This window comes from Macaca mulatta, chromosome 7 (genome assembly GCF_049350105.2).
Source record: "Macaca mulatta isolate MMU2019108-1 chromosome 7, T2T-MMU8v2.0, whole genome shotgun sequence".
In the NCBI taxonomy this organism is placed as follows: Eukaryota; Metazoa; Chordata; class Mammalia; order Primates; family Cercopithecidae; genus Macaca; species Macaca mulatta.
In genome coordinates, this window is record NC_133412.1 from 90720550 (window position 1) to 90730252 (window position 9703).

At 53.7% G+C, this 9703-nt stretch overlaps 1 protein-coding gene across 4 annotated transcripts in view; it reads right to left on the reverse strand.

The window, feature by feature from the left end:
- ADAMTS17 (ADAM metallopeptidase with thrombospondin type 1 motif 17) overlaps nucleotides 1-8493 on the reverse strand; it is a 362991-nt gene extending 354498 nt beyond the window's left edge. For all 4 annotated transcript variants that reach the window (XM_077940459.1, XM_077940458.1, XM_077940457.1 and 1 more), the window contains exons 1-2: nucleotides 8293-8493; nucleotides 7511-7881 (exon numbers count right to left, since the gene is read on the reverse strand). In XM_077940459.1, coding sequence (XP_077796585.1) covers nucleotides 7511-7881; nucleotides 8293-8371 — 450 coding nt within the window. In that variant the 5' untranslated portion in view covers nucleotides 8372-8493. The remainder of the gene's footprint in view (nucleotides 1-7510; nucleotides 7882-8292) is intronic.
- Between the last annotated feature and the right edge of the window lie 1210 nt (nucleotides 8494-9703).

Here is a 9703-nt window from a genome sequence, read left to right on the forward strand (position 1 = left end):
AACGCAGTTACCTGTAAGGACGGCCTGCAACCCCCTTGCTCAGGGCTTCTCATCCCCGGCTACATATTGATATGATTTGGGGAGCTTTGAAAACTCCTGATGCCTCAGCCCTACTCCAGGCCAAGTGAATCAGAATATCTAGGGTGGAGCCCAAGGAACTGATACGTTTTCAAAGGTGACCAGGAAAATTCAATGTGTAGCCAGGGTTGAGAAGCGCCGTCCTAGCGTTTAACTGGGTGCTGGAGACCCTGGACACCTACTGCCTTGATTCCATGTGGAGAGGTCCTCGGATTTGGAACCCGGGCTTTCCTCCATGGAGCTCTGTGCACTACCCTTGCTTCTAGCCCACCACTGCACGTGGCCCCAAGAGCTGAGCAGGGCTTCTTGGATCTGTGGGACTCCTGCAGTCACCATCTATGCGGAGAGGGGACACTCAGGGAAATGTTTGTCCAAGGCCTCTTCTGTCCCACTGATGGTGGTAAAGAAATACCAGCAATGAGCCTGTGCCTTAGATACAGGAGGCCTGCAACCGTCCTCCAAAGAGACAAACTGTATAGAAATAAATGCCTAGGCCCCTTGGTTTTAAGGGATATAACAAAGCCCCCAATGAAATGGTGCTCTTAAAAGAGAAATCTTAAGTTTTGCAGGATTTGGGATGCTATACTAAAGAAGTGTGGGTCAAATAAAATGGATCAGGCAATAACTTGATATTTCAGCAGTTGTGAGTGCTTTCAACTCTCTTTGTTGTGGGTACTTGCTTTGAAGGGTTCTGTTAAGACAGAGTTGTAAATCAGGTATTGTTCACTCCACACCACCTCCTGCCTGAAGCAGGACTAGCTCTCTCTGCAGTGTGGAGAGTGTGAAAGACACAGCCGTTTTTATCACCTAATGTTAGCACAAGTTCACTTAGAAAATGCAGTTAAGATAACAGAGGAAGTCTCTCCTGTATGCTTCAAAGCAGCATGCCTCTGTGGGAGGGGACAAAGTCACATGACTCCACAAAGATGGCAACGGAATTGCCTTTCTTCAGGAGTCTGCGGCTCCTCAGTTAACAGGAGTGGGTCTTAGGTCTCCTTCTCTAGGTCAAGATGGGTTGAGAGGATGGGGCCAAAGGGGTGGTGAGTTTGCTTCCTGTAGGGACCAACCTGCTTCCAAGAAGAAAAAGCCACCGTGTGACTGCAGATCCTCCCGCCCTGCCTCTGACTCTCCGGTGGGCATGCACCTCTTCCCGTGGAAGGAGCCTCCCCCACACAACACGGCCATGCGGGGCTTCCCAACCTGCACCCCTTCTGAGGCATCACCCAGAGGGCCCCTCCCCCAGTCCTGCTGCCGCCGCCTCAAATGTGAAATGCCTGAGCACAGATGCTTGGTCTTCTTCCCAAAGCAGGCCTCTCCTCAGTAATATCAGGGTCCCTCACTTCAGTGTCAGCCCTTTCAGACCGCTAGTCAGTGTCAGCCAGCCAAAAAGGACTGCCAGCCTGCCCTTCAGAGTCCCTCTCGTGTGGTCTTCCTTCCTTTCTGAGGCTTGCCTTGGAGGCTTGAGCCTGGTCACCTCCCTGCTCTAAGTGCTCCTCTCCGCCAGTCCTCCCCATACAACTATCCCCAGGATTCCCCAACTACCCATCCTCCATTGCCTCTCAGCCAGTGACCCTCAGAGTGCCCTCCCAGAATGGCCGCATCAGCATCCCTTGGGGAACTTGCAAGAAATGCAAGCTCTCAGGCCCACCCCAGGCCTGCTACATCAAAAACTCCAGGGTGGGGCCCAGCCATCCGTTTAATGGGCCCTCCAGGGGACTGTAATGCGGGCTCAAGGCTGAGAACCACTGCTCTAGGATAAGGTCCAAATGCCTTTGGTTGGCACCCACAGACCTGCCCCATTTAATCCACATGCCTGCCAGTTCAGTTCCTCTACCCCCATCTCTCCCTTAAAACCACCATCCCACCAATCCACTCATGGGTCCCTTATCTCAGGACAATGGGGCCTCAGTGCCTTTTCCATCACTCCTCCCTCCTGGAATCTGAAGCCTACCCTCTTCCCTCCCTGAAACCCCACCCTGCCTAGTTCCAGGCTCCAGCGCACCTTCCTCCAGGAGGCTGGGACTGTCTTCCCAGACAGGGCCTGCATTGTCTTTCTCTCTGAGCCTTGCTGGGCGGCCTACCAGAGCATCCTGCACATGGCAGGTGTGTGATAATGATCGGCTCATTCAGGCAACAGCGATGACTGATCAGCTGATGTATAACTGGAAAAGTCTGGGAACAGCCTGCAGGGCAAGAGAAGAAGCCTGTTTTTAATGCCTTAATGTGCCAGGCTCTCACTAAATGATTTCACAGACTTTATCTTCTTCCATTCTATCAACAGCCTTGCAAGGCCCATGTTATTTACCCCTGTATGGCTGCAGGCAGAAAGGTTCAAAGGACTTAAATGACTTGCTCAAGATCGCAGCTCTGAATGGCCATACGGTTTCATTTCCTAAGAAGCAAGAATGTGACCATGCATCTGGGGACCTGTGCACAGAAGCAGGTCCAGGGAAAAGTTAACCAACGACTCTGCATGGTTCCCTCAGATGTACTGGCTGCAAAAAACATCTTCCCCATCACACACATCCAAGATCAGGCAGCTGCAGTATTTCAGAGTTCAGGAAATAAGCTCCAAGAATGCAATCAGTCAAAGAAAACTGCTTCAGTTCATCATCCCATCTTTTACTTCTTTTTCATTTTTTTTAAAATGTTGTCAACTAAACAAAAGTTCAAAGTGGGAAAATCCAGTATGTGTCCTAGGCGATGCTACTGGGGAGCTTGGTGCAGAAGCAGCCAGTGCCTGGCATCCTAAGAGGAGTCAGCCCAGCCTGGAGAGCTGCAGCTGGATGAAGCCCTGGGCAATCAGGAGGAACACAAGAGTACGCAGTGCTGGAGAGGACAAAGGGGTGTGAAGAGAAGCCACCATGAGGCCACAGGAATGTTGTTCCAGAGGTGGCAGCCAGAGGCCTTAGAACTTTCTGAGTTCTTCCCTCCAATACTTGCATGCCTCCAAACTTCACGAAACTGTCTTTGCCCTTCTTCGATTCCTGCCAAAGTGCCCCTTAACATCCACTCAATTGTTTCTTTTTACAAAGTTCTATATATGTGCTTCGTATTCTCTGTATTCTCCAAATATATTTATTTTGCACACGATCAATTCTTCAGCAATACTAGGTAATCACTTAGGACCACGTACCTTCCTCAGACCTGTCTCAATATAATGATGTATTATAATGCAGTCCCTTCCAATGGGTCTCCACACCGTATCATTTTTGACGAGACTAATTCCTACTCAGCTGTTCTCCATCGAGTGAGGCTGCATTATAAAGCTGGGCAATTTTGTAAATCAATCAAAAGGGTTTGATAACTCTTTTCTAAAGAGAGAGGTAGTAACATCCCAAACTTGCTTCTCCATCACAGGAGTCATGCAAACGCAGGCTGCCCTCTTAAAAGTGGGGTCCTCAACACTTCTAACCTAAGCTGCCTACTCATCAGCTGGCTGAGCTCGCCCAGGCTGGAGTACATTGGTGGGATCTCAGCTCACTGCAAGCTCCACCTCCCAGGTTCAAGTGATTCTCCTGCCTCAGCCTCCCGAGTAGCCAGAATTACAAGCGCCCACCACCATGCCCAGCTAATTTTTTGTATCTTTAGTAGAGACGAGGTTTCACCATGTTGGCCTGACTGGTGTTGAACTCGTGTGCTGGTGGTCTGCCCATCTTGGCCTTCCAAAGTGCTGGGATTACAGGCGTGAGCCACCGCACCCGGCTGCCCCCATCTATTCTTACCTGGACTACACTTGCTCCCCTATAAATTAGAGGTGAGCATTCTCTAAAAGTTCTCTAGTGGACTGGAACAGCTGTACAGAAGTATGAACGTCCTATGTCCCACAAATGACGTGCTACCAACATGGACACATGGTCTGCAGTCAGGCTGACCAGCCAGAGTGAGGATGAGCTGGGCCACCAGGTTGACCCCAGTGATTCCAAATAAGAGTCCTACAGCATGTGGCTGTGACAACAGAGGAGCTATGGTAGGAGGATCCCTGACCTTCTCACAGTTCTTCAAGGTGCCCTGGAAAGCGGTTATGGCTTAATGTTTTGCAGCCCAGAGCTCCCTGGTGGTCTGTCCGGTCTCCCCATCTCACAGTATGCCCCTGGCAGGCCACAGCCTTGGCCAAGAAGGAGTGGACACATTCCAGTGGGAGGCCTTCCCAAGCTTTGTGAGTATCATCCAAGGAAGGATGGCCACTGCTCGGCAGACCAAACCCGACAGCAGGGGCCTCCAGCCGTCCCCTCCTCTCGTTCACTCTTCCTAAAACAAGCCCTCCAGCCACTCACTTTGGACAAGCTGCACAGATTCTTTTCACAGCCTGACACTCATACTGATCTTGAAGTGCCTTCTCTGCTAGCCTGTCTACCTATGAAGTTCAGCCTGATTCCAATTCCACTGGCCTTCCACGATCCGGTCCTGGTCACAGAGGCAGTTGATCCGAACTTACATAAATTCTTGAGGAGTGGAAAGGCCCTCCTCATACACCTAAAGTTCATGCTTTGAAATGATATGCTCATAAAAACACTTCCAAAAAGCCTATGCTCTAAAGACTCTTGGAAATGTAAATACAATGAAGAAGCATAAACAGAAAACAATCAATACTTAAGTCTATATAGTCTTTGAAGATCCAAAAAGCGCAGTTGGCCCAGCTTTTCAAGATAAGACACTAAGAAAGGAACGCCGCAGGCCCATGACTGTCTGCTGTCAAAAGGAGAAGGAGCAAAAATGGAACAGGTGCTTTACTCTCCATGGCCCCTGAACAGCTAAGGAATGATCTATTATAATAATGCATCTCCTTTAAACAGCAAACATCTCTGGAGATAAACAGCACAGATTCCATGCAACATGGAACAGAACCTGTGTGCCCCCAGCCCAGGCACTCAACACTCTCTGCTGAGCCCTTTAGGAGATGTTCGATACAGTGGGACTTACCAGCAATTAACATGATACTCAACATCCGGAATGAAGTTTTGTTGAACGCAGCCACATCCATTCGCTTGCATACCTTCCATAGCTGTAGCTGCTTTCACACTAAAAGGGCAGCTTTGAGCAGCTGCAACAAAGGCTATGTGGTGCACAAAGCCTAAAATATTTATCTGATCCTTCAAAGAAGTTTGCCGACTCTTGCTCCTCATTTTTAGATACAAGGACACTCTGAAATGCTCCTCATCCACGGCCACCAAAAATCATCCACTTATAGCCTCCCTTCCCACACCTTATAGCCGAGACTGTCGTAGCAAATACACACACAAAACTCCACGTCTCCACTTCACAGAGCTTCCACCACGGTCAACAGGGACTAACACAACATCACCAGCCGCCTGAACTGAGAACCAAAGTCAAAGCTAGTCTGCAATGCAAACTTGGTTAGCCCAAGTTTCTGTTGCTTTCTTTTCTTTACACTTTCAGGGCCACCCTGCAAGCAAGGGGTCCACCTCCAAGTCACCCCATTGTCTCTTCCCTCCTGCCTTCAACATGTACGGAGGGGGAAGTGTCCAATGTCCAGCTCACATGAATGGGATGAACAAGGCAGACTAAACAACAGAATTTAAAAGCTGAAGTCTTAGAGGTACACCCGCCACTGGCACACACTGAACTCAGCCTGTTGGCCGGGTTCCTTTATCTAAAGCACAGCACCCTCACATGGTGCTGAAGGGAAGGACAGTCTTGCTGAGAAGCTGGCTGAGATGCCATCTATGAAAGGACCCAGCCCTCACTCTGCAAGGATTTTAAATCAATGTTATCCAGCTTTCCACCTCGGCTCCTTCACAGATAGCTCCTTGCTGGAAACTTTACACCAAGAAGTATAAACTCTGACCTCTACAGAAACTCACTAAACCGCAGCAAATGGGATTCAGATGTTTCCATGTACAGTACAATGATGTGACTTAGACTTTAAACACTTTGGCAAAAACAGGAAAAATGATGTGGGCCTTCCAGTCCCTCCCAGAACATGATACAGCCTTGACCCAAGCCCTACAGTGATCTGAGCCTTTCTCACTCCTACTTAAGCCTCCTTGCCCACAGCCCACATTCCCTGCCCCAGGTCCACATTCCCCACCCCAGGTCCACATTCCCTGTCCCAGGTCCACATTAGCTCCTTCCTACCAGGCCCCCTCCAAGGGTCTATATCACTTTCCTTGGTTCACCAAAGTTGCCTATTTTTCCCAGCTGAGCAAAACCAGATCATACCCTAATCAGAATTCAGAAAATTCCTGAAAGGAGAGCCAGGCCGAGCTAGGAAACTATACCCAGAGATACCCACAGCACTGGGAAGAAAGGAGAGGTCTTACATAACACCTTGCACCCCCAGGCCTTCTGGCTTCGTAGATTCTCGAGGATTTGCCAGAGACTCTGTAAGGCTGGAGAATTCCAGATGGCGGCACAAGAAAAGGTGGAAATGTGGGGAGGAGTTTCTTGTGCCTGGGAAGGACAGACACAAACTAATATCAGAAACTGCCTCCAAAGAGGCCAGTCAAGACAGAAGACAAAGAGCATCCCTGCGGTTCATGCTCTGGGTCCATACCAAGCTTCGCTGGGGGCAGCCATCTGCTGGCCATGTGTGCTGCTTTCAGGGCACGATGGAGAGGCTGAGTGCTCGTCTGGGCACCAGTGTAGCCACATGATCAAGTGTGTGCACAGGCAGGGCAAGTGCACACAAGAACCCCCCGGCCCCCGGGAGTACCTGTTACGGGTGCCTCAAATGCAACAGGCCAGGGACTTGGGGGCGGGGAAGTTACTACCACAGCAAGGGAGCTCCTGGGGGCAGGAATAGGGTTCATCACCAATGTAAGCACCCCTCAGGCCTGGTTGTGGGTGGGCACCAGACAAATGCCTACTAATAGTATAAGGAAGCAAAGACAAACACCCTTTCTCTCCTGTTTCTTACGTTTCAGCTAAGAAGAGCGGGGTGAGCCGCGGCCTGCCTGGGTACCTCTCCAAACTTCCTGTTCCAGGTACAGAGAGAAGACTCAAAAGGAAGGGAGGTGAAAGCCCACTCCCCCAACACCACGTCCAAGAACAGAACACCTATACGCACATAGGTACTCCCGTGACATACAGGTGTAGATACAGCGGTGTAGATGCAGTGCTCTGTCTACACTGGGGCCAAGGCGCCTCTGTCCAGAGCCCTGACAGTTTCATCCCTGCCAGATCTGCGCTCCCTAGGGCGGGCGGCGTATACCCCATGCAACCGGTTCCGCGCGGGTTCCACCGGCCGCAGAGGCGCTGGACTACGATGCTGCCCCTCCCACTCCCTTTCTCTATAGTGGGTACCGAAAGCAGGGGTGGGGAGTGGGGAGAGGTGGAAAGGCAGGAGGTTCCCTCCGGTTCCCCTGGAGGCTGGACTTCTAGCAGAGGCGCCCCATCCCCACCCTCCACGGCGACCACCCTGAGCCGCAGCAGACCCGACGGGCCGACCCGGAGGGGGAGCGGGCAGTACCAGGCCGCCGGCGGCGCCGCAGGCGCTGAGCGAGACGAGAGAGCCGGGGTGGCCGACCACACGGCCCGAGTAGAAGCACAGCTCGGCGGGGCGGCCGCGGCGCCCGGCGGCGCCCGCCTCCTCCACCTCGAAGCCTCGGGACAGGAAGCGCAGGTCGCGGCGCAGCTGAAGGTACAGGTCGCGGCCGAAGGCCGGCAGGTGCAGCAGCAGGGCGCGCTCTCCCGGCCGGGCGCGCGGGGCAGCTGGGGGCGTGCGGGGGCGTCGCCGCCGTCGGGGCCCGGGGGCTGAGGGCAGCGGCGGCAGGTGCACGTCGTCTGGGCGCACCCGCCACGGGAGCACCACCTCCACGTCGGCCGCCGCGTCGCCGACAGCTGCGGGGAAAGAGGAGACGCGTCAGCGCGGCGGGGCCCGCCCGGACGCCCGCCCTCCCGCTGGCCGCCAGCCGCGCCAGCGCGGGGACAGAGCGACCCGGAGCTGGCGCTGCCTTCCCTTCCCTCGCCCGGCACCTCCACGCTGGCCCGCGCCACCCGGGGAGGGTCTCCGGCGCAGCCGCCCGAGCACCTCCCGGGACGGCGCCGCGCATCGGCAAGCGGAGACCCGGCGGCGGCGCGCCTGCCACGGAGCCACCCGATTCCCGTACTCCGGCAGCAGCCCGCGTCTTCTCCGCTCCGGCGCCGTCAGCCATCCCGCCGCCGCCCCAGGGCCGCCAGAACGCCGCGAGAGCGCACAGGGAAGGTAGCCGCCCGACGCGGGGCGAAGAGGGCTGTGGGAGGGGGCGCTACCTGTGCCCGGGTCCAGTCCCCAAACCAGCAGCAGCAGCACCGGTAGGACGAGCGGAGGCAGCAGGGCGCCGTCACACATGGTACCCGGGACCGGCAGCCCCCGGACCGTGGCGGCGAAGCAGGAGCGCGCTAGGCGGCGGCGCCAGCCGGAGTGAAGCCCTACAGCCTTTGGAAAAAGTAATTAGCGCTGCGGACAAACCCAACGTGGTAAACCCCGAGCCCCGCCTTCCCCTCGGAAAGCGGGAGGGGATTGGGCCCTCGCTTTCCTCCGCCCCGCCTCCTCCTTCCCTACTGGTTGGGATGGGTCGAAACCATAGTGCGTAGTTAGGTTGTCAGCACTTTCTTACACGTGGTTTCTGGGCAGTGGCAGGGACACGGCACCAGGAGGCGCGCGGGAGCCGACCAGGGCCGTGCGACCCTGGAAGAGCCGGAGGATGCGGGGCTGGTCTTCAGAGCTTGTCCTCATTTTTTGGAAATCTTCTCTCAGCCTGCTGCCCAGTTTCCCGGGAAGATAGGCCGGAAATCGCCCCGGCCAAGCGGTTTCATCCAAAACTGCATATACTCTTTACATCTAAAGTTAGGTTTTAGTTGTTTGTGGCTGGAAAGACTCCCAGTCCACTTTCCCGCACACCTGAGTTTGCACCTGAAGGCTATATCCGCGGCGTTTATCCAAACTCTTCACACGTCCTGTCGTCTTTAATCCCACAGGATCCAGTGCAACAGGCATGCTCACACCCTCTTACAGATTGAAAAACTGAGGAAGAGAGAGAGCTTAAGGAAAAACTCTTAAGTTACCCAGAGAGTTCCTGTTGGAGCAAAGACTAGAATTTGTGGTCCTGATTTCTGGCTTGGTGCTTATTAACAGCAGGATCCCCCCGCCCCGAGGGAGGCAGCACTCAGTGTTACAGGTTAGGAAACTGAGGCACAGAGTCCCAAAGCCTGGACTTGAACGTGAGTCTCCCATAACAGAATGAGTTGATCCTTTCCTGCCAGAATATAACTGAGGTCTGCAGGGAAGGTGACTCCATTAACTTGCTGAATAGCATCTTGTAGAGGCTCACGCCTGTAATCCCAGCACTTTGGGAGGCCGAGGCGGGCGGGTCACGAAGTCAGGGGTTCGAGACCAGCCTGGCCAATATGGTGAAACCCTGTCTCTACTAAAACTACAAAAATTAGCCAGGCGTGGTGGCACGCACCTGTAGTCCCAGCTACTCGGAAGGCTAAGGCAGAAAAATCGCTTGAACCCCGGGGGCTGAGATTGAAGTGAGCTGAGATGGTGCCACTGCACTCCAGCCTGGGCAACAGAGCAAGACTCCGTCAAAAAAAAAAAAATAACTGAAGTGTAACCATAACCAATCTCAGGTTTCACTGCCCTTCCCTGTCCTGCCCTCTTCCATTTTATCAAAGCAGA